This window comes from Brachyhypopomus gauderio, chromosome 3 (genome assembly GCF_052324685.1).
Source record: "Brachyhypopomus gauderio isolate BG-103 chromosome 3, BGAUD_0.2, whole genome shotgun sequence".
In the NCBI taxonomy this organism is placed as follows: Eukaryota; Metazoa; Chordata; class Actinopteri; order Gymnotiformes; family Hypopomidae; genus Brachyhypopomus; species Brachyhypopomus gauderio.
Genome location: NC_135213.1, coordinates 38,189,122 through 38,215,616, shown reverse-complemented (window position 1 = coordinate 38,215,616; position 26,495 = coordinate 38,189,122). Strand labels below are relative to the sequence as shown.

Here is a 26,495-nt window from a genome sequence, read left to right as displayed (position 1 = left end):
CAAAGAACTTGGAAACCAGTTCCAACTATTGAGCTTAAGTGAAGAGAGGACCCAGTAAAGTCCTGCTCATTCAGACCCGCTCAAAAGACCCAAAAACAGGGCGAGCGCACCCTGGTCTGGGGATTAACTCATGCTGGGCCACGTGGTTCTGTCCCAGAGTAACACAGCTGTTCTGATACAAGGACTACATGGATTTCCACTGATTCTTCCCTTCGGTGCAGGGGAGGAGAAAACACGGCAAGTCCAGACCAGCACGATGAAGAATGATGCACATCGTGAAGAAAATGTGACATTATAAAGTTTAATCTGCACGGTGAGAACGATCAGAAGTTCATAGATCTGCTTTGTCACACGTGTGTGTTCCTGCACCCAGATGGGGTCCTCAGCTCCTGAAAACCTCTGATATGGTGAGAGTCAAAGATTCTTGCATAACACACAATGAGAGTGAGAACAGTGAGAGTAATTTGCATAATAATGGAGCCCATGTGTTTTCGTGGCCTTCAGGGACCCGCTCACACTCTCTGGCACACACCTCCATTATAAAAGACTAGTTGATCTTTTGGAGTGGTGTACTTTAACATTGTGCACTGTTGGTCGTAGAACATGTTGGACCTCAGATATTGATAATAAATCCACATTATTAAGCAATGGTAATGCCTATGAAATGCATTAAGTATTCTGGAATTAAGCATACAGTGATTAAGAGATACAGACAGTAAGAGAGACAGACACAGAGATTAACAGATAGATAGATAGACAGATAGATAGACAGATATATCCTAGAGGGGACATTCAGAAATCTCAGGATTGCATGCAAGTTTGGGCAAGGGCATTTGACCGATTACTTGAGAAGTATTTAATTAATTAATTTTTTGTGGAATAGAAGAACCTTCTTGTCGGTTACAAAACGTTTAAACAGTACTGCTCAGCACTGAGTGCCAGTAGAAAAGCACATGCAAAATTCTTCACCGATACCTGGCAACAACGGTCACTGGGCACTTTATAAGTCTGGGGCTCTAACAGGCAAACAGGGCTCGTTTAATCTGTCCTTAGATGCAACTTAGACCGAAAATAACATGCTTTTGCCTAACATTTTTCGAAGATCTAGATTTACAAAACAACAACATCATGTCTTGTCATGAGTGTTTATAATAAATCTAGACTGTTAAATTAAGTTATTCAAATGATTTTTTGCTGCATGAGGATAGACGCCTCAGCGTAAAATAGTCTAGTACATTAGTCTGAATCTCTGATGAAACACGAATGAAACTCTGGAAGCATGCCTGTCTTCAGTGTAGAGGTCTGTAGATGTTTAGTTAAACGCTCGAGTGTTTTAAAATCCTGCGCTCGGATTGGTCGGATGCTCGCAGCTCCGCGCAGAAAGACTTCCTCTCCAAACTGTGGATGGGGGGAGTTTGGGGTTTGAATATATGTGGCGGCAGCTGTGTGTGTGTGCAGCTGTGTGTGTGTGTGTGTGTGTGTGTGTGCAGCTGCTGAAAGACGAAAGAAGCGAACAAGACTTCAGGATCCTCGTGTGTAGAGATGGAATATGGCACAATGGTCGGGCAAGACGTCGCTAAAAGGCAAGTTGTGTTTTTGGAAATGTTGGGTATCCACTTAGAAACTATTTCTAATAATAACGAGCCAAATTGAAAACGTGAAGCAATTCAAGTTAGGATAGGATTACAAATAAATATATAGCCCACTATTATGCCACAAAATATTAGACGTCGGTTCTGAATGAATGGAATTGATTTTTGACTTGTGTATGATCCCACGTAAGTAGGTTCTCAAACGGGTGTTATTACGACCAACTACCGCAGTAAACGGGTGGGTGGGGTGGTGGTGGTGGTGGTGGGTGGTGGAGGTGGTGGTGGGTGGTGGTGATGGGTGGTGGGTGGGTGGTGTAATTGGTGTTGTTCCTCACCGCCTACCGGGACCATCAACCCCCAAGAGCGTAGTGGATAAAAGCACAAAGCCTTTTTTCCCGGCTGATGAATACAAAAAAAGAAGTAAATACTTTCTATTTAAATAAAGAAACGCCTAAATGTTCCATATTTGATGTAACTACGCCATGTGAAGCATAGAGACACAATGTCAAGTTTACCAAAAAGTTTAGTGAACTGTGATGGGCGAAGAATCACGACCCAGTTTGAGTTTAATTCTGAAGCATCCTGACAGGCTGTCCAGATCTGTTATTCTCTTTAATTATACTGAACTGATACACAGAGTTTCTCTCCGCTTTTACATTAATGCTTCCCAGCTGGCACACGACCGACCTTCAACGTTGAAATGTGGTTGAAATATAGTTGAAATACTGTCTGTTGTTGTTTCAACGTTGAAACAACGTTGAATCAACGTTTAATGTTAAATGGTTGCGAAAATGTTGAACTATTAACGGTGAATCAACGTTTAATGTTAAATGGTTGCGAAAATGTTGAACTATTAACGGTGAATCAACGTTTAATGTTAAATGGTTGCGCAAACGTTGAACTATTAACGGTGAATCAACGTAATATCTTCAACCTGCCTTTGTATTACCAAAAAACACATACAATAAAAAAGTACAAACAACACTTTGGCATTGGCTGAGGGTTTTGAAAGAGGTATTAATTATTATTATTAGTAGTAGTAGTAATAATAATAATAATATAATTTTTTAAAATTAATTCGTCCAAAAACGTCGTCAAAAACAGGCAGGTATTAACCAGGAAGACAACATCAGGCAATTAAACGGTTTTAAATGTTTTGAGGCAGAAACAAAACTTCGCAATGACAAATCAACAGGTTTACAGAGAGTTTGCAGGGTAGTCGTGGCCTGGCGGTTAGGGAGCTGGTCTTGAGACCGAAGGGTCGTGGGTTCGAGTCCCAGACTTGAGGCCATGAGGTTGTGTGGTGGTACTCCGAGTTAAATGAAAGACTAAAAAAAAAAAAAAATTGTTCTTTTTTCATTATGGCATACAGTTGTTTTTTTCCTCTCTCCCATGCAATTTTGAGCATCATGAACGTGAATTTTATGGTTTATTCAAGGTTGAATGTATGACGTTGAAACGACGTTGGCATATCAACGTTGATTCACCTTTCAAAATCGACACAAAATCCAACGTTGATTCAACCATCACTTTCGACGTTGATTCAACGTCGATTCAACGTTGAAATGCCTGCATTTTTGTTTATTTGACTTTTTCGTGCAGTTAGACATTTTGCAGTGGATATTGTTTTACAGTGAAGTTAACACAAATTAAACAGTAAAATAATGGTACATGTCAGATTTGGCGCTCTGAATAAACCCATTTGAACTTGACAAGATTAGAGTCATTAGTTTAGACTCCTGCGGTGCTAATTTGTCTTTTACGGTTTATCAAGCAGAAAGTTCAAAGGGCGGTTCTGATCTTCCCTTCAGGAGTGTTCATAGAAACCCAAACTTGCGCCGCATCCCCGACCTGAACCAGGATCAGACAGAGAAAAAGAGACGCAGATCCAGCCGGGAACGCGCTGCACGTTCCGAGAACGCGCAGAGTAGAAGACAAGCAAGACACGTCAAAGGAATCGTAGACACCAGCAGGCACAAGAGGGCGCCAGTGCTCCATCAACAGTCAAAGTAAAAATCATTAAATGTGTTGTACTTTTCTTTCCAAGGAACACAAAACCACAGAACCTGTAAATGTAATACCAGCATTTCACGACTTAATGAATTTCTTTCATTGTTATTATATTATATCAATGTTATATTGATATTATATCAATATAGCTGTACATTAACTTTTATCGCCAGGTTATGATTCGCCCAACATTTTCAACTGCATGTGACAATATTGTTTTTCTTTACTGACTTCATCATTATGTTAGTGTCTTAGCAGAAGTGCCAGGAAGAAGTGAGTGGGAGCCAGCATTGAGTCTCAGAGATCCTGGTGCACTGGTCAAAGTAGCCGCAGTGGTCCAAACCTCTGTGAAGAACAGCACGCAAGCGGCCTTCAGGAAGAAGAGGAAGGTTCAACCATCTGCATTTAGGGGAAAAGGCAAGTGATTTTGTTATTCTTTGTAGTCATGATAACCATATCACATCAAGGTTATAACTATTGCTTTAGTAATAGCACCATATTTTGCACCTAATATTTCATATACTATCCACACGATGCTGCTAATTAATTAACACTGTACTTCTTACCTTTGAGAAGCAAACAAACAAAACGGTGTGTTAGTATTCCAAGTGTCCTCTGGAATGTAAACACACTTTCCTGCGTTTCACATCTTTGTCCACTAGATGGCAGCATTAAATATGTATGGAAAAGCGCTTGCATTGGTTATTTTTTTACCTTCTCTTCTAGCGGGGAAGTGACTTAATGAAGTTTGTGATTTCAGCAATGCAAATGAAGAAAAAAAATGTTTGGCAAATACATTTAGCATTATTTCATCTATTTTCATGATCTTTGCTTGCAGCCTGGAATGTTTTTGCCAACACCCTCACCCTTTTGTGTCCACCACCTGACCTCCTTATATTAAACAGAGCGTGAAAAACACCTCTGAAACGTATGAACCACCACGCCCCCGAAAGCCCATTTTCAGCAGCGCTGCTACGTGTGTCGCGTGTATTTTCCGTGTATTTTTCCGTGACTTCCCTGGTCCAGAGGAGGCGGGGCCACAGGCCGCGGGAGGCGGGGCGTGGAACGTCGCTTCGCTCGTGCAGACGCGCCGCTACCCCGAATGAGGCATCAGAGGCATCAGAGTCTCACACCAGCAGTCTATGCATGACAATAACGCATAACTGCTGGCGTGTCCCATACTGTTGGAGTCGGATGTGTGAACGTGGGTTTAGCTCACGGGCGTGAACGACTCCATCCAGAAATTAATGAGGCATTGTGACTGGATCATTTCCTGTTGGGCTAATCAGTGACTCTGTGGGATTAAAGTCCGTTAACGGGCCACACAGTGTTCCCTGCAGCTCTGAATCTGTTCTGCTCAGTGAATGATAACAAGGACTGATATGTAAGCATGAATATTCAAATGCAATATATTAATATACATCTATATTACACTAAATGAGAAATATTATGAGCTTTTTTTCTACAGATTTCGAGACTGATATTTCCCTCTCACACAGTGACTGGTTGAGAGCAATATTTCACGATAAGATCTTACATTAATCTTTAGGAAATTTCAAGACGGTAATTACACTGAGCCTCAAGGCCCTTGAAAGTCTATTCTATTGTTTCTTTGCCTAGTGTTTGGGCTGCATTATCAGAGCATTGAATTGTGAACACACCAACTGCTGGGAAGGACCAGAGGACGGTTGTGTGATTCTTTGTGCTCTGGGTAAAATGCTTCCTGCTTCTTTCACTCAACCGCAGCACTGGTCTGAGATCAGTGGTATTGAATCAGAAGCACAGGGCTGACCTTGACCCAAACTGAGGCTTTACATCAGCAAGTGTAGCAGGTGGAATTCTCTTAGAGACACACCCCCTTTCCCTTCATCCAAAGGAGATCCCTGACCAATCAGGACTCTTCCTGCCTTATCAGCTATTCGAAAACAGAAAGGCGGTTGAAATCTTTGCTTTCAGCCTTTTGTGCTGCCTGTGTGTGCTGACAGATGCTGTATGCCACAGCCGTGTGGAGAGAGATGGATTTAGGGTTGGGAAGTCTGTCTTTTTTGTTACTATGACATGGACAGTCAGCACACAGAGAGAGGGACTCTCAGTTGGTCTAGAAAATGGGAGAGGTCCTCATTTATTTTACAAACTCATGGTGAGTTTTTGTTTTTGTTAGGTCACTCTGGTGATTTGTAATTTGTTTTTTTGTTTGTTTTTTAACTACATGGTTTCTCCTGAACTCAACAGATTTACACATTAACTTATGTGGTCAGAGGCTCAATATTTTCAAGTTAGTGGTGTGACACAGAGCTGATGTGTGTTGTAGGGCTGGAAGACACTGATCAGTGTGTGTGTGTGTGTGTGTGTGTGTGTGTGTGTGTGTGTGTGTGCGCGAGTGAGTGTGTGAGAGTGTGTGTGTGTGTGTGTGTGTGTGAGTGTGTGTGTGTGTGTGTGAGGGTCGCCCAGCTGGCCCAGTAGGGTATAGATGTATCGGTGATGCCGGCTGCATACCTGCTTGGAGCCCTTCAGCTGACAGACCATCAAACTTGTCTGTCTCTGGAGTGTCTAGTGGCTCCTGTGTTATTGGGTTAGTCTAGACATGAGTGTAATATCTAGTTGTCACATGCTGGTTTTGAACCAACGCTTGTTTAATAGCAAACAAGACAAAAAAGGAGAAAACATTAAGCTGAGATGAAAGAGTTCGTAATTGATCTGGACAGCAGTCCACTGGTGCAGCTGTGTGTGTGTGCAGGTTTATGTGTGTGTGTGTTTAACACATGTCTTCTCTTTAGGCCAGCTTAAGCTGATTGTAACACCAGCTGAGGGAGTGCTGTATGTTCAACGTGAGTTCCATGACCTACGACCTGTCATGTTGCACTATATGAAATGCTTTATGAAAGAAAACCATCCAGCACCTTGTTTGTGGATACATGAAGCTCCTGTGTTTATGGGTGATGTTGGATCATTTGTCCAATCACCTAATGCTAATGTAAAATTGTGTTACAATTAAAATGTCTTCACTGAAATTTTGCATAGTCAACTTCATAACTTCCTTGTTCATTAACACGATTAAATCAACCATTCCTGCTTATTGCCTTTGGTTTCATAGTTCTTGAAGCCAGGGGTCTTCTGGCAAAGGAATACAGGCCATGTGACTCATATATCAAGGTAGGTGTGTTATATGTGTGATAAATTTGTGCAGCGTTTGAGTTCTATGTGCTGCTCATGTGTGAGACCACACAAGTCAGTATGTCTTTCCTAACAGACACCAACGTTATGTTGTGCTTTTCATGAATCAGTTAAAGACTTTTAATATGTAATTATAAAAAAGTCTTGTTCAGTGGAATCTTGGCTTGCACACAGTAGATACAGATACTGACAGTCTGTACTGCTTTTCATGAATCAGTTAAAGACTTTTAATATGTAATTATAAAAAAGTCTTATTCAGTGGAATCTTGGCTTGCACACAGTAGATACAGATACTGACAGTCTGTACTGCTTTTCATGAATCAGTTGAAGAATTTGTTTTACACTTGACTGCTGCATGTTCCCCAGAGGTCTGTCTGTTGGACTGTGTTGGCTGTTCTATTAGACCCAGCTGTTCAGAAGATGCTTCTCTTCCTATACAGCTCCACGTTTTCACTGACACTCCCTGTCTTCTTGACACAAATGCCCCCCCTGCGTTGACGTGAGATCGCCCCTACTGAGGACGCGTGTGTCGGGATAGAACGTGAACTGTGGTTTTATTAAGCGAAGTCCTTTTGCAGATAGCCCTGGTTCCAGACATTGACCACAGTAAAAGGCGGAAGACCCGGACGGTCATAGACTGCAGGTGTCCTGTTTTCAACGAGACGCTTGTCATGTACGTGGTCACCCCGTTGATGCACACCCTGCTTTTGAAGGACACTAACATTTGAAAACACTAACGTTCCTCCAAACAGGACACTGGTAAATGGTTTACCAAATTTTAATGGTAAAATAAAGAGGAAGTTAAATACCATGTTATATTAGCTGAATCTTACAGTGTCCTCCTCTAGAGTACATTTGACCTTGAAGGCATAGCTTGTGCATTACTGTTTGGTTGCTGGTTATATAGCATCAAAACAGAAGGAAAAGCATTTTCTCTTAGGACTTAGAAGCTCTCTGGTATGGAGATTTGTTGGGGTTTTTTTTGGAGGGGATGGAGTGTTTTTCTACTGATTGATGAAATGTTGAGGCTTTATGTGTTGATGATGGTGTGCAGGGCTGTTGGAGACGTTGAGCAGCAGAAGAGGTTGTTGGTGACCGCGTGGAATCGCAGTCGTAGCTCCAGGTGAGCTAGAGTCACTCAAACTCTCTTCTAACCTAAAGGCTAAACTGCATCTTTGTCATTTTCTACTTTGGGTAGAGTGCATTTAGCAGTGCAATCTTTCTGTGACTGTTGGGGTTGACTGGATGTGTGTTTGACTGGAGGTGTTTAACTGGGGGTGTTTGGAGGTGTTTGACTGGAGGTGTTTGACTGGAGGTGTGTTTGACTGGAGGTGTGTTTGACTGGGGGTTTGTTTGACTGGGGGTGTGTTTGACTGGAGGTGTGTTTAACTGGGGGTGTTTAACTGGAGGTGTTTAACTGGAGGTGTTTGACTGGACGTGTGTTTGACTGGGGGTTTGTTTGACTGGGGGTGTGTTTGACTGGAGGTGTGCTTAACTGGGGGTGTTTAACTGGAGGTGTTTAACTGGAGGTGTTTGACTGGACGTGTGTTTGACTGGAGGTGTGTTTGACTGCATGTGTGTTTGACTGGGGGTGTTTAACTGGGGGTGTTTGGAGGTGTTTGACTTGATATGTGTTTGACTGGAGGTGTGTTTGACTGGATATGTGTTTGACTGGAGTTGTGTTTGACTGGGGGTTTGTTTGACTGGGGGTGTGTTTGACTGGAGGTGTTTAACTGGAGGTGTTTAACTGGGGGTGTTTAACTGGAGGTGTTTAACTGGAGGTGTTTAACTGGAGGTGTTTGACTGGAGGTGTTTAACTGGAGGTGTTTAACTGGAGGTGTTTGACTGGAGGTGTTTAACTGGAGGTGTTTAACTGGAGGTGTTTAACTGGAGGTGTTTGACTGGACGTGTGTTTGTGGTTGCAGACGGAGTGAGTTCCTGGGCTGCATGAGTTTTGGAGTTCATTCCCTCTTCACTTCAGCAAAGGTGAAAATAGAAAATATAACCTACCAGTTCCATGTATTGGGCCATGGTTCATTTTATGATAACAGTTATAGTAATAATAGTTTTGTAAACAGTTAAACAGAATGATTAAACAGTGTACATAAAGCAACAAGAAGAGAGGGGAGATGGGAGATGGAGAGGGGAGGAAAGGAGAGGAGAGATGAGGGGAGAGATGGAGAGGGGGAGAGGATAGGAGGAGAGGAGAGGAGAGGATTTAGGCGCTGAGTAACAGTGATGCCCTCTAACAGAGCACAGTGAGCACATCGTCCTCACAACCACAGGGAACAGACATGAACAGACACGGACAGGGCACAGGCACTCAATTCAATCAAAAACTGGCATAGAGCTTGCCCTCCTCTTTCTCTTTCTGTCTATCCTCATGTCTTTCTTTCTTTCTGTCTGTCCGTCTGTCTGTCTGATGCTCTTTCTCTCACCTTCCATCGTGTGTGTGATCTGGCTCGGCTTGTGGGAGAGAGCTGACTGTACGGGTTTTTGTGTTGGTCCAGGAGATCAGGGGCTGGTATTATCTCCTGGGTGAGGAGCTGGGAAGAACCAAACATCTACGAGTGGCCTCACGACGCATCAGGCGGACCGCTGGTGAGCTCATGTCACACCTCCTCTCTCTCTCCCGCAGTTCTCTCTCACTCCGGGGTTTTTCTTTGACTTGCAGAGAAGTAAATGAAGTTGGACAAATCCCACATGACGGTCCTGAACCTCCTCACCCCTGTATTACAGCTACACCTGAGGCGGCTTGTCTTTCTGCCTGGCAACAGTGGCCCACATACTATATGTTGTAACCAAAAACAAGCAAAATGAAATCTTTTTGTTTTTGCCTCTGATCGATGGCGGGAGGTTCTGAGGCGGTTCTGTTGCAGTTTCAGTCACGTTTTTGATTCTTTTAGACTGTTATTGCAGCGCTATTGCCGTTATCATAGCCTTTCCCATGCTTGGAGCTTAGCGCTCTAAGCTAACGTGTCCCTGAGGAGAGAGGAACCACCCTGTTGTATTTCATTTCAAAGAGCTGGGGGCCAGACGCACGCACGCTGTGTGGTTGTGTGTGGCATTTGAGGCTGACGTATTAGGCTTCAAATACTGAAGCTCTGTGGTGGTCCCAGACGTGTCCTGAGCTGCCTGGACCTCTCGGTGCTCCGTGAGGGCTCCGTCCCAGAGGGGCTAGTTAAGGAGGATGCTAGCGAGTTCATTTGGCTGGCTCATTTTGGAGAGGGTCCTAATCATGCTAATTGTTGCTGTCGTTGTTGTTGGTTGTGTGTGTGTGTGTGTGTGTGTGTGTGTGTGTGTGTGTGTGTGTGTGTGTGTGTGTGTGTGTGTGTGTGTGTGTGAAACTGTGGACTGATGGCTAAGCAATGGTAGAGGAATATGGTAAATAAGAAGGCACATGCGTGTGCCATTGGAGAAATCAGAAAAGATTAGACTTGATTAGAAAAGATTAGACATGAGAGAAGAAGAAAGAAGAAAGTGACACAAAGAAAGACAGATGCAATGAGAAAGAGAGAGGGAGAGAAAGAGAGAGAGAGAGAGAGAGAGAGAGAGAGAGAGAGAGAGGGAGAGAGCACCGTGGAGAGGCAAGCAGGACACCGAACTAGACCTTAGGGGGGAAAGGCAGCTGTATTGTGTCCCAGCTGAATGCCACTTCAAGGAGAAACGCTTAAAGACATTGTTTCCTGGGAGAGTTGTAATCACTATGGTTACATGTGGGGTTACATAGTGGGAGGAGTCTGTCAGTGGTTGATTGGATAGAGCATAATACATGAAGAGAAGTTGATTTTGCTCTCTTTCCCCCTACACACACTCTCTCTCTCTCTCTCTCTCTCTCTCTCTCTCTCTCTCTCTCCCTCTTCGTTTGCCCCTGGTTCTACTGGTAATTGCTTCTAGCCCAGGCTGGGGCACTCAACGTTGGCTCGTGTCAGACAGATAGATACTAAACACATCTCTCCCAGCTCTGTGAGTCAGTGTCATCTGACCCTGGGAGGCAGTGCTGACCGGACCGTGGTCCCCCACCCAACCCGCCCCAGCCCCGCGCTGCCGTGTGGAGGGACTCCCTGCAGGAGCCAGCAATGCTTTCAAAGACCAGCCTCTCCACATGGGACTCATGGACCTCGATTATGTACGTTACAGACGCTGCCCTGTCCAGCCACGCCGCTACACCCAACGCCGCTACACCCGACACCGCTACACCCGACGCTGTGGCCGTGGAGAACATGCAGTCGTTAACCGTAAGTCTGACCCTTTCTGTTTTGTGGTCTGCATAATTGCATTAATTGAACGCCATAGTTAGCTCTCCTTGCGATGTGAGATATTTTTGCTAATGTAATGTTACGTCATACTGTGATATGAGAAGAAAAACTTACATATAAACGATTCAGACAAAAAGTTTAATGTTCTATTGCAAATAGTGAGAGATGTGTGTTCTGATATTTTATTTACTGTGGTAAAAGCATTCGACCTCCTGTTCATGAGCCGTTTAGGTACTGTGAATGTTTTGCTTGGTGACTGGCATCATTCAAGTGTTGCATATTTCACTGGATCCAAACATTTAAGCTCCTTATATTTAGAACCCATCAACTTTTCAATTGTCTTACTACTGAGATGTTTTTTAACACATCTAGGGATCTAGAGTAGAGACAACTTTGGCATTACTGATAAATGAACCCAGCCCGTAGCCCCTAGTGTGTTTGAGAGCGTGATTACCTCCAGGATCAGGGCATCACTGGAGACCCAGCTGGTTGGCACTAATGACCCGCCGGGTACCAGGGAGCTGTGCAGATGTGGCGTTTGATATTACATTACTGTCTAGCTGTCAGTCCACAATGTTACGCACACACACACACACACACACACACACACACACACACACACACACACACACACACACACACACACACACACACACACACACACACACACACACACACACAGGCGCGCGTGCACACGCAATCTCCACACCCACCCTTCCACTTTCGTGAATTGCATTTCCCAGGACTTTCTACTCGGGCTTTTCTGTCTTTGTCCACACAAAGCTGGGAACAGGAAGTGTTGACACCGTGGCGGCGGTGGGTCGGCCGGCCCCTCCGTGCTGTTTATCATTTACCTCCGCCTGCTTTTCGCTTCGGCCGGTCTGTTTGTTCCTGGCTGAGTGGCACTGTTGCACAGCGCTTGGCCCGTCCACAGTGGCCTTCCTCTCCCTCTCTCCCTCTCTCCCTCTCTCCCTCCCTCTCTTACCGTAACGAGCTGTTCAGGATTTTTAGGAAACTACTGTGTTCTTTTATTACGTGTTTTATTAGACTCATAGACAAGGTCTTTTTCGAAGGTGGTCAAACACAGATAAACTTACGCTAGAATATCTATAGCAGTTGAAATAGAAAATTATGATTTTTTTTGTTGTTGTGTGTGTGTGTGTGTTTTTTTTTTAATCATTCACGATTTGACGAGTGAATATTCCATGCGTTCTGTAGGCATGTGAACGTGATGGTGTGGCACTTTCTCCGGACGTGTTTTCACCTGCCTACCTGCCAGTTACAGACAAATGTGCCCCCATGGCACCTTGTTGACGTGTGCCCTGCTTAAACAAACATGGCTTTAAACTTTAATGCCCCGTGGTCATAATGGATGTTTGTGTTTATGCCAAATCCGACATATCAGGGGGGAGAGGGGGAGTGGGAGATAGAGAGAGAGAGAGAGAAACAGACAGAAAGAGAGAGAGAGAGAGAGAAAAAGCAGTGCATTTACTGTGCAGACAGATCTGTTCAGGAAGCCTGTGCGCTTATCAAGTGTAGACACACTGCCTGGCCACCAGTCAGGGGGTTGGAAGGTGGCTTCCTGTCATTCTTCTGTGCTGCGAGGTTCCCATGAGCCATCGTGCTCTGGGAACAGTAGCGCCGAGCTCTGGGCAGACATCTCCGCCACATGAGGGCTTCCCCAGCCGTGCTGAAAGCTCGCAGAGCCGCGGGGCAGAGGCGTCGTCTGTGCGCGCCCGGCCGTGACTCGGGCACCATGCACACCATCCACGGGCTGTGCCGGTTCTGCATCGAACGCAACTTGCCTCAGGTTGGTCCCGCCGCGCCCGTATGGATCGATCCGAGGGGGGGAACCGTGGAGATGGAGTTACGGAGAGCTGTGGAGGGAATTAGAAAATGGAAAAGCTTTAGCAGTTATTATGGACAGTTTACTAATTAATTTTAAAATGTATTGTTGAGATGTTCTTTTTGGTGTGTGCATTAAGGGCGTTTTACCTGCTGTAGATGCTAGATAAGAGTATTTCAGTACTTTTCAAGGAGACCTGGACTCTCCTGGACTTGGTGCTAATATCTGAAGGGAAGGTGAGAAGCTCTTGCTACTCGGACGTGGTGTAGGGCTGATGATGTCTGGGGGGGCCGACCTGTACAGTCAGAGGAGCTGAGGGCAGTGGACCTCCTGGACTGAGACGACCTGGACTGCTGGATCTTTCATCAGCGTAATCATACGAGCAGCTAATGAGGACGTAGACCCAGAGGAACCATGAGGAACACCAGCAGTGTTGCTGATCTCTTTCTTTCTCTCTCCTTTATTGTTGTTCACCCAGCATTACCCAAGGCATTTCTTCTCCCCCACATTTCCCTGTTTAGTTTGGCTTCGGTTTCTTTCGCCCGCTTCGCCTCTGCCCTGTCCAAATACCCCCCTCTGCCCTGTCCAAATACCCCCCTCTGCCCTGTTTGTCGGAGGCCAGACATTTCCTTTTCTTGCTAGCAAGAGCGGAGTCCTCCCCCCAATCTCCCCCGGCAACCTGGGCTAATTTCTCAGCTTGTGGGTTTTCACAGCCCCGACGGCTGTGAGGTGCGGCCTTGGGTTCAAGCGGCTCTGGGAGGGAGACCTTTCTTCTCCTTGTGTTCTCCACGTGTTCTCCACATGTTCTCCCCGACCTTGCTCCGTGGCTGCTCTTCTGTACTGTGCCCGTGCGAACGGCATCTCAGCGGGAGATGATCGCAGAGCTTGCGTTCGGCGTATTTACTGGATCAAATTCACCTCAGATGTGCCCGTTCAGATAGATTTCGTGCTCAATAAGTCTAGCCTGGACACATTAAGGTCTTGCATCGAGCGAGCAGCTTTCGATTAGACTCCTCAGATGGCTGCGATGGAGGTGATGTAGGCCCTGTTTGCTCGGCCCAGCACATACAGTAATGGAAGGATTTGGCTCCCACGGTCCGTTTGACAATAGATGTGTGTGTTTCGTCGCGCAGGTTACCATTCTGAGGGGGAAAGATGGTTTCGGCTTCACCATCTGCTCCGATTCGCCGGTCCGAGTGCAAGCTGTGGATCCAGGTCAGTCCCATCACAGACAGACACGTGAAGCGGTGTCTCACGTGCACACACGTGCCTGTCAGCCTCGGGACTAGAACTAGCGTGACATCTCTTTCTCTCGCTTCCTCCAAGGTGGCCCTGCCCACCAGGCAGGCCTCCAGCAGCTGGACACGGTGCTCCAGTTGAACGGGCAGGCGGTGGAGCACTGGAAGTGCGTGGACCTAGCGCACGCCATCAGGTCTGCCGATCTTACTGTGGGATCTTCTCAACCGTGCCCTGCCATGAGCCGGCTCTACGCCGAGCACCGCCACACATTTGACATTAGGAAATTGTTTGTGAGTTTGTTTTGACGTCTCCGTGTTTCGGTGCACCGGTTCCCTCCTGTAGGAACTGTCGGAACGAGATCACCGTGGTGGTGTGGAGAACCGTACCGCTCATGAAGCCCTACTATGAAGGCCTGATCCACAGGCCGTCGTACAAACCCTCCGGCTTCGACACGCTTTCCCCCGCCACCAAGAACCAAAGCAAGACCCCGCCCCTGCTCTCCCGGCCCTCCAATCAGAGGTCGGGGCGGCGTAAGAAAGGCGGCGGCTCCGAGGTAACAGGAAGTACAGTACCAGAGGCAGCGTGGTCTTGGACGGGGAAACAGGAGGAGAACGACTACAAAACACGCACACAGACCCTCAAGGGCACCCGTGTGACATCATCCAGCGGAGACAATTACATCATCCTGTCTCCTGTCAGTCCAGCAAACCAGGTAACCATTGAAACATGTGCACGATGGATTGCAATGCTTCATTAGACCTTTGTGCTGAAGAGAAACCAGAAGGTGGCGCCACGCAGCGTCTCTGCGCGGCTTGTGCATTATTTAGGTGGAGGTGCATGTCTCTCCATCACCCGAGACCTCTCACTCCACCTCAGCCCCCCACTAACGCCCTGGTCCTGCTCAGCTGTGCTTTCTCAACAGGACTTCAATCATCAGCAGATTGTTATTGTGTTTATTGGATGTCTACTAAATGCGTCTTTTCTCTGCAGATATTACAAACTGTTTATCCAGACAGCAACGGCACACTGGGAACTCTTGGTAAGCGTCTGTATATGTATTTGTGTGGGTGTCATTATGATTGATAAGGTGGTTAACATTTGGGTTTGGAGAAAATGGTCTTAATTCAGCAAAATCACCAGTCCCTTCTCAAAATGACTTAATCCGTCATCCTGTAATCTAACCCTTGCTGTTTCAGGGAGAATCTATCAGACTCACCCATCCGAAGGGCTCCGGCAGAGTCAGGGGTTCCTGGCGGATGGCGGGATGGAGACCAGGGCCACCCTACGCAGGTCTGTCAGCGGGTCGGCCAGCCTGCCGCCCGCGGCCTACAGACAGAGCTTCGCCAACTACCAGAACTGCACCATCGTCCAGTCGCACCTCCCGCACTCCAACTACGGCACTTACGTCACCCTGGCCCCCAAGATCCTCATCTTTCCTGTGTTTGTGCAGGTGCGCGTCCCCCGAGTCCGTTTCAGAGGTTTGTAGTGACAAGAGTGATTCGTTCGTGGTAACTTATGGACTTTTCATTGTATTGTAGCCTCTCGACTTGTGCAGCCCAGAGAGAACTCTACTCTTGTCAGAGGAGATGATCCTTCACGACAGTACACACATGTCACTTAAGGTAAGGCCAGGGACACTCCCCTCAGCACTTGTGTTGGTGTTCATATCCATACCGCCATCTCCACAGCACATGACTCAGAGGCATCATTTCTTCCAGAAAGCTGCAGAATAAAAACTATTGGTGGGCCGTTAACGGCGTTCGTTAATTTGATACTCTTATCGGGCGATATAAAAATTATCGCCGTTAATCTATTCTTAAAGTTGGGTTGGGAACTGGGTCAAAATGGGTAAGCGAGTTTTCAAACCTGTGAATTACAAATCGTACGTGTGTTTACATGGATGCGGCCACAAAGTCGCCAGGTTTGCTTCATGGAAAATTCATTTTTAGGAACGTAAAGTGTTACCGGAGCGGAGCTCGGAGCGGTCGTTTTCTGCATGGTCCTAGCGCTAGATTCGTCGTTATTTAAATATTTCTTTTTAACCGTTAAAACTGCAGAGTTTTTGAAAAAGTCCCTCCCAAATTACGTCCGTGAGGTTAAATGTACTAAATGTTGGCTTACATGTCAAATATCATGTTTAGCTGAATAAACATGTTATCAACCCCTTTTAATGTACAGTATGTAGGCTTACAAATTCATGTAAGAATAAACTGTTGAACACGAGTTCAACGTTTTTTTTTTACAAAGTAGAACAGCTTTGTCATTGATGCATTTTGGAAACAGGAGATGAGCCCCTGGTCTAACGCACCCTCTGTATTAAGAAACCCTATCTCAAAAACTGACTTTTAGTCATTACTTGGGTAGCACGCATATGAGCCATTTTAATATAGATTAATCTAGATTAATTTCAAGATTTCAGTGAGATTAATCTAGATTAAAAAAATTAATCTATGCCCACCCCTAATAAAAACCAACAGTGGAGTGTAAGATTGGCGAGTGAATTATTGATTGGCGAGTGAATTAAGACTTTGCTGAGAACAAAAGATGACGTGGGTGCAAGAATCCTGCTGAGGGATTACTGCTTCACATGCTGCAGTCTTCTTCTCTGGTGGAACGAGAGGGTCCTTGTTTGTGACGTGTTCTTCGCCCTTTTTTCTCTCCACCTGTTCTCCACGTCCAGATCCTCACGTACATCACAGCTGCGTGAAAAGCAGATTAGCTTCACTGAGCAGGTGTCTTAAGAAACGCAGGAATATTGGATTCAGCATCAACAACGGGCAGCGCAAATCAAACAGACGTTTCACGAGGCTCAGGGGAAGAGATGCCCAGGTTTGGGGTCCGTTCTGGCTACAGTATTTAAGATCTCTGGTTTGGGAATAGCTTGACCTCTAGATAACACAGAGTGAGGCATATTGAGGAAAAATAAATCTTTCTGTGCCACAATAGCCACTCTGATCCACTCCGTAGTGCTAGCAATTATTCCAGCCTCTTTCTACAGCCTCTTGGAGTTTTTGTCTTGACAGGCTTTCATGGCTAAAGGACCTTTATTCTCTTTGTGAGACCCGAGTGTGTAATGCACTGTTGAGCTTGGCATTTGTAAAGTTTGGCGTGTTTAATAAGGATGAGCTGTTCATCACTGGCTTGCATTCCTTCAGTGTCCTGCCGTGTGTGTGTTTGCGTGTGTGGCTGTGTGGGTGTGTGTATGTTTGCCTGCGATTTGAAACTGCCAAGTTTATTAGTTTGGCATGGCTCCAGGCCAGAGCAGGATTGAGACTAACACTCCTCTTCTGTGGGAATTGGAATTAAAAGATGAAGCAGTGATCTGTAGGAGGAGTTTACCTGACATCACCATGTACCACTGTAGCCATGACTACAAACCCACAAATCTCAATCCAGATAAACATTCTGGTAAAAAAAAAAAAAAACTGATGTAGGATCAGTGCTTCTCAAATCCCCGATCTTCATTCGCCAGAAATACAGGTGGGTGTGTCTTGTTGTCCTGTGTCAGGGTAAAGAACCTCCACAGAACAGGAAGGAAAGCAAAATCACGGGCTGTTGTCTTAGTCTGCACTTCCAGCTGTGCTTATTGTGCGTATATATGTGTATTGCGTCCTCCTTTTCCACGAGAAAGATCTTAATCATTTCCTTGATGCAACATGGAGCGCTCGCATCAAACCAAAGCAGAGGAAACTATGGCTGCATTTTGGTATCTCACCGCACACGGCCTCATCAGAACGTCTCCTGGGTGAGACTGACGCACGCAGGCCATTGGTGGTGTGAGGTTAGCAGGGACCAGCGTGCTTTTGAGTGCTGCCTCTATCGCCCCCTGTAGGCCACGGTGTTCATCTACACTGACCTGATGCTGCTGACCAGAGAGGACGACCAGGGCCGATGTAACGTGCTCCAAAGTCCTCTATATCTCCACCAGATCCAACTGCAAGATGGTATGTTTACTAACATCAATTAAACACACACATTGGAGAAGTTACAGAGTACATTTTTGGAGATGGTGTGTGTTTGGTGGTGGGGGGCTCTATGCTTATGGTGTTTTTGTGCTTTGATAGTCTCTGATAAACAGATGAGTTAAAGTTTGCCTCTGCGTGTCTTTGGAGCAGCTCGATCTTGTCAGTGGTTTGTCTGAGAGCCCAGCTGCACCGCTCACCCATATTAACCTGAAGTTGAACTGCCCCAGTATTTATTGGAGTGGGAAACAGGGCCACAAACAGAAAAGTGTGTGTGTGTGTGTGTGTGTGTGTGTGTGTGTGTGTGTGTGTGTGTGTGTGTGTGTGTGTGTGTGTGTCTGTGAGAAAGTGTATGATCCATCTGCAGGCTGATTGTTTAGAGAGGAGGGGATGTGAGTAAGCTACACCCTGGGTTATTTGTGACTGTGTACATGAGCCAACAGCAGCAGTCAGGAAGGAGGCAACAGGGGTGTGTGTGTGTGTGTGTGTGTGTGTGTGTGTGTGTGTGTGTGTGTGTGTGTGTGTGTGTTTCGAGCGAGTGAAGTTCCCTGAGAACGCCCACAGTACCGATCTCCTCTGCTGCTGTGTCTGCCGTGAACAATGGCCGTGTCTCTGGCAGAGGTTGTTCCAGGCTGCGATGGCCTGTGAGCTCTGTACCTTCCTGATGGACAGAAATACCCCAAGGCGTGTCACAGCGCACACGCCTGCCATCCCCTGCTGTGTCCGTGTTTAGAGGGGCATGGTACCATTTAAACAGAACATACCTTTAGTGCTGTGTGATTACTACATTATCACAAAGTTACTGGTGTGCCTCTGCTTGATGGAAACGTGTGAAGTACACACAATCAACCGCGGTGAAGTTTTTGCTTTGTCTACAAACATCTCTCTCTCCCTTCCTGTGCAGTTCCTGCAGACAAGCTGAGGTTGTACATCTCCTACAGAGTAGAGGTGAGACCCCCCCCAACCCCCGGTCACCCTGATATGAGCGTCCTGTTGCTACCCCAGCCATCTCAGCATGTATGGAGCTGGGAATTTACAAATTCGGCAATAGCAAAGTTCATTTAAGTCACGGTTCAAAATGGTCACCGCACTGTTGGCATGATGTGTCAGACATCGATGAGATGTTCCAAACACTTAGAAGATTTGGTTTTATATTTGGGGAATCATGAAAAAAACAATAATTTTACAAATTGTTCTTAAATGTTTCCATTTTTTAATACATGTATCATATCCAACAAACACACATACACCTCTCCCGTTCACCTAGACTGCAGTCTCCTAGACTACAGTCACCTAGACTGCTGTCTCCTAGACTACAGTCTCCTAGACTACAGTCACCTAGACTACAGTCACCTAGAGAGGCTGAGAAAAAACAAATATGTACAACTGAGCCTTATCCAGAATACATAGGTGATATCAGGCATACTTTATCATTTCTCTAAATATGTTCAAAATGCCTCCATCTGAGATAAGTTTCTCCCGGGATCCCATAATTGAATGTTTTATGTTCTCTAACTGTATAAAGCACATGTGGTCATTTAACCACATAGATGCAGTGTAATAATATTCTGGAGAGCGTGACTCTTGATTCTAACATGGTGTACGTCATGTGGGAGCAGCGTGTCTGATCCTCAATCAGCAGAGCAGACGTGTCAGCAAGACAGACGGCTCAGTCCAGCAAATACACGCAGAGGCGAAGCAGTGAACACACAGCCATCTGCCCATCTCCCTGACAACACCTCACACACACACACACACACACACACACACACACACACACACACACACACACACACACACACACACACAGATACATGAGTGACAGTGTGTGTACCTCTCTTCTTTGCTTTTCTCTCATCTTTTCTCCTCTCCCTCTCTCTCTTTCCCTCTCTCACTCTCCCTCTTTCCCTCTCTCTCTCCCTCTCTCCCCGCTCTCACTCCCTTTCTCTCCCTCTCTCTCTCTCTCTCTGTTGCTTTCACTCTCTCACTTCTCACTCCCTGCACTGTGAGAGACAAAGGTTGCATTTTCACAGCCTGAACACTGTGTGTACACACACAATAAACCCTGAGAGGGCAAAACATATCACCCAAAGAAAAGAGATTTCGTTTTTATGATGTATATCCCTCTCTCTCTCTCTCTCTCTCTCTCTCTCTCTCTCTCTCTCTCTCTCTCTCTCTCTCTCTCTCTTTCCCTCTCTCTCTGCCTCCCCCTCCCCCCTCTCTCTATAGAGAACTGAGTGCCTGTTTAGTTTGGAGGCCTTTTCAGTAGAGCAGAAGAGGAGGGTGTATCAGTGTTTGAGAGATAATATTAACAAACAGCTCGCCCTGCAGCAGAGAATGCATCCTGATCAGGTACAGCACACAAGCACACACCCTTGTGCTCTCTCTCTCTCTCTCTCTCTCTCTCTCTCTCTCTCTCTCTCTCTCTCACACACACACACACACCCATCACCCTAACCTTAAATCATAAATAATTTGGCTCTTTTAGTTTTTCAAATGAAACTACCACTTTGTACCCATGGTGTAAAAAATCAGGTGTTGCTCTCCTTGTGTGCACAGACACACGCTCAACAGAATCACATTCAGAAGGTACATTATCCTCCCTGGTGATATCTTCTTGGTGGCTTCCACAGCTCAACACTGACATGCACAGTCCCAGCTCTGTGCCCTGCTGGTGTGCAGTCAAGCACTGGGTCAGGCTGTTCCGTGTTTGTTTAGTGTTCATGCCATCTTTCAGTGTCTTCCAGGAGCAGGACAGAGAAAATTAGATTTTTCTTCTATCCTCCCTCTCTCCGCATCTGTCTCTCGGTCTCCTCCGCGACTGAGTGCCCCTTGGGTTGGCATTAGCAACCATGGAGGCAGCAGCATCATTAATCAGACTAGCACGAGCAGACACGCACATGTGACTTGGAGAGAGAGAGAGAGAGAGAGAGAGAGAGAGAGAGAGAGAGAGAGTGGGAGAAAGAGAGAGAGAGAGAATGGGAGAGAGAGAGAGAGTGGGAGAAAGAGAGAGAGAGAGAGAGAGAGAGAGAGAATGGGAGAGAGAGAGAGAGTGGGAGAAAGAGAGAGAGAGAGAGAGAGAGAATGGGAGAGAGAGAGAGAGAGAGAGTGGGAAAGAGAAGGAGAGAGTGGGAGAGAAAGAGAGAGAGAGAGGAATGGAGAAAAAGGGAGGGAGTAAGGGAGAAAGAAGAGTGTTGCTCTGCATGCTGCTATGATGAAAGAATACATTAGTTGTCTTTAGGCGATAAACATTGGACCTTTTGTGAAGGTGAGGACGATTTACGTTAAACGTTTGTGTTTTTTGTCACGGGATGTCTGGCGTATTTGTTGTGTTTTACATTTGGATATCTTTTATCTATAAAAGTGATTTGATTGGCATGCTGGTTTGAAGAAATTGTGAAGCTATGCCATTTTGATTTAATTCACATGTTGTATGTTGTTGACGTGTTAAGGACATTTTGACTAACCCCCCTTATACATTATTGGGAATACTTGAATATTGAAATGTCTGAGTTCACTGTTGAAAAGGACTTTAGAAAGTATAATTAAGTCCATCCATCTTGAAAGAAAACACTGTTTTAAAAGCGATTTAAAACCATAAATTCCTTAGCCAGTCATATGGATATTAGGTATGAATGTTGAGGAACTGGATGTTAGCTGCTTTGACTCCAGCTGGCTGCAATTTCCTGAAGTAGAAAATATCAGATGTGGCATCAAATATCTTTCTATAACGGCACAGTTGATGGCCGTGAGTGAAGGTTGCCCTGCTGTCAGAAGAATAGCACTGTCTCCCTATGCAGTCGCAAAGCAATACGCACACACACACACACACACACACACACACACACACACACGCATATATATATAATATAATACAGAAAACATCATGAACGCTATGTCTTTAAACAGCAATAGTGTGGTCATATGATACATGAATATTTAGGCGTTTGGTGTGTAGTTAGCGCTGTGTTTCAATTACTTATCAGATGCTGGAGCCAAAGTCTGGGAAGGAGACTGATCTGGGCTTACTTGGGTTTGGAGCGCACAGTGTTCCCGAGCCCTCCTGCCCCTCCGGATCACCCCTGATGGGTCGCAGCAGAACCAGAACGTTTTGCCCCGCCGAACACCTCTCCTTCCCGGACCCGCACCTCCCGCCGGAGGACGCCGTCCAGAACCTTCCGCCGGCGAGCGAAGCTCCCAAGCGCACGTTGGTGGAGCCGTCTGGCGTCTGGAAGGAGCCGGGGAGGGAGCCGAGGGCGAGGGGGTCCGAACTGGAGAACCGGGGGCAGGGAGAGGGTGAGAACACCACGGACATCACCACGGCCATCAGGCCTTCGTCCTCCTCCTCCTCCTCCTCCCTGCCTCTCGTCGTTCCCAGACTTTGCCTGGATCGCTCCTTCAAGCCGAACGCTCTGACCTCGTCCACCGATGACGAGGAGGAGGAAGAAGAGGAAGAGGACAGTGACGAAGGCTACCTGAAGAGGAGGAGCCTGGTGGAGGTGTCTCCCGGCAGGGGAGAGGCGAGCGGGGGTCTGCGTGTGCAAGCGTCCCTGCGACGGAGACGCACGCACAGCGAGGGCAGCCTCCTCCAGGAACCCCGCTCCCCACGCTTCATCTCCGACCAGGCCATCCACTGCCTGCAGGGCGGCGCTGGCGAGACGCAGGAGCGCTGGACTGTCCCCTCCCCCCAGACCCTGAGGAAGGAGCTCACCAAGAACGGAGGCTCCATCCACCAGATCTGCCTGCTTTTCACTGGCAGGAGGGTACGTTTCTCCACCAGGAGTTCAACCATCTTCGCCTGCCATCCTTTCTAGCTTCGGTGGCTGACATTCCCTGCTTGATTAAAATGTCTGGTTTATTGACTTTCAGTAAAACATTCCATTTCTATTTAGCATGTTGCGCAGTAACAAAGCAGTTTCTGCTCTACCTGCAGGTCTGCGGCGAGCCGAACTGTCAATGCCAAACGGGGAAGAGCATCATGAAAAAGAAATCAAAGAACCTGTAAGTGGATCTACTCTGAATTTTCGCTGAATATGACGTTAGTAAATTTGCACTTGCACGAGACCGAGTGGGCATTTAAGACCTTTGATGTTCACTACACCACTCGCCGTGTTGATAGCTTCCCGCTGCGATCAGCGATGGCTCCTTAGCCGTTCCCCTCTGAGCCGCGACGCTTCTTCTGATGATCTCGTTTGATCTCGTTATTGCTCTCAGTGCTCGTTTCTGACTCGCTGCGCGACTCGCGTGCGGTCGAGTGCTCGCCTGGCCTGTGATTGGTTGGAGGAGGAGCGTTTGCAATCGAGGCCTGCTCTCACTTCCTCCTGGTGTTCCCACAGGGCCAAAGACGTGAAACATCGGCTGACCTTCCTCAGGAAGAGAAGCAATGACAAACATGGAAGCAATCCAGCCAGCAGACTGGAGAAGGCCCTCAAATCAGACAAGTGAGTGCAGATGTTGGCATCCTGTTTTAACTGTTCTGGCTCCAAGGCTGGGAAGAGTCACGGTCTTTGAAATGTTTATCAGCACTACGGCTCCGAGAGACGCCCTCGTATCAAAGCACAAACTTCAATGCCACGTAAGAGAGGAAACGTTGAAGTGGCCATTCATGTATCAAGTGTCGAGTCGAGTGTAACATCATGAGTTGCGTTAGAGACAGGTGTGGTTAAAACAGGGTCAAAGTAAATCACGATGTTCTACAGTAAATATTAGTGAATACGTGACCAGTGGAGCATCATGCCGTAGTTAAGCACTTTGACTGGTTCCATTAACAGGCCGACTCCAGAGGAGGCACTCAAGTGGGGCGAATCTTTCGACCTGCTGCTCTCTCACAAATGTAAGTTTGTTGGAAAGTGAATTGGGCGTTATGAAATAGCACTGCGCGATCGCGTTCCCATTTTAAATGGAATATGGAAAACAGCAGCGATTACTTTGGATCATGATTGTGATGTCAGCACGGATGCATTGTGACGTCACGTTCCGTCTCAACTTCTCCCTGTCAGACGGGCAGACGATGTTCCGCTCCTTCCTGCAGACGGAGTTCAGTGAGGAGAATCTGGATTTCTGGCTGGCTTGTGAGGACTACAGGAGGATCAAGTCTCTGTCCAAGATGGCTTCCAGAGCAAAGAAAATATACGCAGAATACATTTCCATTAAGTCATGCAAAGAGGTGGGTAAAAATAAATCAAGTATTTATTCACCAGAGAAGTGATTACGTGTAAAAAATAAGTATAAACTGAAACTCAGTTGCCAGTGACTATAATAAGGCTAAACGAAAACTCATAATAATATCATACATCTACTGTTTAATGAACATATTTAGCTGTGCAAGACTCCAGATTTAATGTTGTAATGCTGTAATGAGCACAGGTTTTGGGAGCAGCTTTATTAAAGGCACTGGTGCTTACTGGAGGTCACATGATCCTACTCACTGGTGTTCACATGCTTCTGTGCTGTGTCCCCAGGTCAATCTGGACTCGTACACCCGGGAACAGACCAAGGACAACATGGAGAACATTAGTGCCGAATGTTTCGACCTGGCCCAGAGTAGGATCTATGGACTCATGGAGAAGGACCCCTACCCTCGCTTCCTTCGGTCAGACATCTACATGGACTTAACTCACCAAAAGAGACCCAACCTTACCACAGAGCTGCCCTAATCTTGTCATCTCTGACCCCAAAGGGTCACCATGAAGACCCAACGGCATTGTGTATTATATGGATGGAGTAAGACAATAGTCAGTGTTTGTTAACATACTCTCTGGCCGATGTACAGGACTGTATGTATCAGTTCTTTCTGGCCCCAGGGCTGATTTGGAGGGAACCGATTGCTCTAGACCAGTGGGTTTGCATTGACCTCCTACTGCCCCCTGCTGGATGATGCTGGTAAAAGCGTGAACACGAGTGCTGGGACTGAGATGCTGGCTTCACAGGTAGTGTGTGAAGGGTGAAAAGCATGTTGGGTAAGGTCAGAGAGGGAAGCTTGGTACTGTTCGGCTTCAGATTGCTGCAGTCCTTTTTTTAACCGTGAGCCCCAGGTACATGGGGCGGTTTAATCAGCAGCCATCTGGCCCTTAGTTCAGCTCTGCCGTTTCACCTGTGCGTCCCGGTTTAGATAGCTTTACGGATTGATGTTTTGTTTAGACACAAGGCACCATTGGAAAGAGAACCACATGTTCAGTACTCAGAAGCACTCAAAAGTGTTTTGGACTTTTCTCACTGTAAATAGACTGATTAAAATGGCAGGTCTTCACAAAGATATGTAATGCGTGAAAGTGCTTTTTATTAAATTTCACACTAATGAAGCTTTAAGAGAAGCTGAGGCCACTGAATTAGACCCTAGTCCTAACTACAAATAAAACAAATCTTTAAAATCAGACTCTAGTTCTAACTACAATAAAACAAATCTGTAAATTCAGCCCCTAGTCCTAACTACAATAAAACAAACCTTTAAAATCAGACCCTAGTCCTAACTATAATAAAACAAACCGTTTAAAAACAGACCCTAATCCTAACTACAATAAAACCTACCTTTAAAATCAGACCCTAGTCCTAACTACAATAAAACAAACCTTTAAAATCAGACCCTAGTCCTAACTACAATAAAACCTTTAATGTCAATCAGTTTCTACAAATTCCTAGAGATTTGCCTGTTTAATTTAAAAGTGCAATACACAATACCCCTGTCCAAATCAGCAGCCTCGAGACCTCACAAATCGTCAGAACTCATCAGAACTACATCTTTTTCCCATTCTGTGAACAATTTCTTATCTTTATACACAGGCAGGTAGTACAATATCACGGCAACGCAAATGTTGTCATTTTCCAAAATATAGACTAGCAATTTGTTTTGCTGGAAATATGGATATATATGGAGTATTCTGTTTGTAGGGAGTCTGTCGTTATTTAAGCGTACATCTGAGATTAAACAAAAATGAAACCTCATTGGAACTGTAATTGTTTTCCGCTACTGAGTAACATGTTTTGTGCATAAACATCAGAAATGCGGAATTCTGTGTTAATTTGGGCAAAAGTTCTTTGGCCTGTGATTCAGCCTGCTGGCAACGAAGATGCATACTTTGCTTTCTTTTCTCTAAATTCCACGTAAGCACATCCTACGTGTGATTAATATTGCTGTATTTATTTGTGGCCTTATTATCCACTTCCTGCTTTGAGTATGTCCCATATTCAGACTGAATAAAGCTACATTAAAGAATAACTCCATTTTACATTAATAGTATTTTGCATTCTGAATTATTTGACATTTACAACGTGGTCACTAGCAGTGAATGTTAATTTGTGTTCTACAGGTTGCTTTTCTAGCTTTAACATTAGAGGGCAGTAAAGGCTATGACAAACCAACAAACCACCAGTCAAAACAAATTGATGAAATATGTTTGTTTGTGTCTTTGTACAG

The 26,495-nt window shown here is 45.9% G+C and overlaps 1 protein-coding gene across 6 annotated transcripts; it reads left to right on the top strand.

The window, feature by feature from the left end:
* Positions 1-41: 41 nt before the first annotated feature.
* On the top strand, positions 42-26,297 carry rgs3b (regulator of G protein signaling 3b). Of its 6 annotated transcripts, none has more exons than XM_076998169.1 (26): positions 47-1,583; positions 3,404-3,601; positions 3,850-4,019; positions 6,380-6,430; positions 6,697-6,755; positions 7,355-7,449; positions 7,831-7,899; positions 8,702-8,762; positions 9,287-9,377; positions 10,917-11,014; positions 14,015-14,096; positions 14,208-14,313; positions 14,463-14,832; positions 15,111-15,159; positions 15,317-15,570; positions 15,659-15,742; positions 17,953-18,064; positions 18,987-19,030; positions 20,312-20,434; positions 21,324-21,350; positions 22,069-22,845; positions 23,016-23,083; positions 23,419-23,523; positions 23,854-23,915; positions 24,082-24,248; positions 24,544-26,297. In XM_076998169.1, the coding sequence occupies exons 1-26, from the start codon at positions 1,543-1,545 to the stop codon at positions 24,736-24,738; spliced, it is 3,558 nt and encodes a 1,185-aa protein (XP_076854284.1). In that variant the 5' UTR covers positions 47-1,542; the 3' UTR covers positions 24,739-26,297. The 6 variants fall into 6 exon arrangements, 5 of the variants coding, with proteins under 5 accessions (XP_076854284.1, XP_076854281.1, XP_076854280.1 ...); XM_076998166.1 differs by lacking the exon at positions 21,324-21,350 and having other exon boundaries at positions 48-407; positions 1,491-1,583; XR_013129668.1 differs by lacking the exon at positions 21,324-21,350 and having other exon boundaries at positions 42-1,583; positions 24,114-24,248; positions 24,544-24,682.
* Positions 26,298-26,495: the final 198 nt, after the last annotated feature.

Coding starts and splice junctions, on each gene's coding strand:
- rgs3b (XM_076998169.1), top strand. CDS start 1,543: ATGGAATATGGCACAATGGTCGGGCAAGACGTCGCTAAAAG. Junction 9,378..10,916: donor ACGCATCAGGCGGACCGCTG/GTGAGCTCATGT, acceptor TGTACGTTACAG/ACGCTGCCCTGTCCAGCCAC. Junction 15,571..15,658: donor TCTTTCCTGTGTTTGTGCAG/GTGCGCGTCCCC, acceptor ATTGTATTGTAG/CCTCTCGACTTGTGCAGCCC.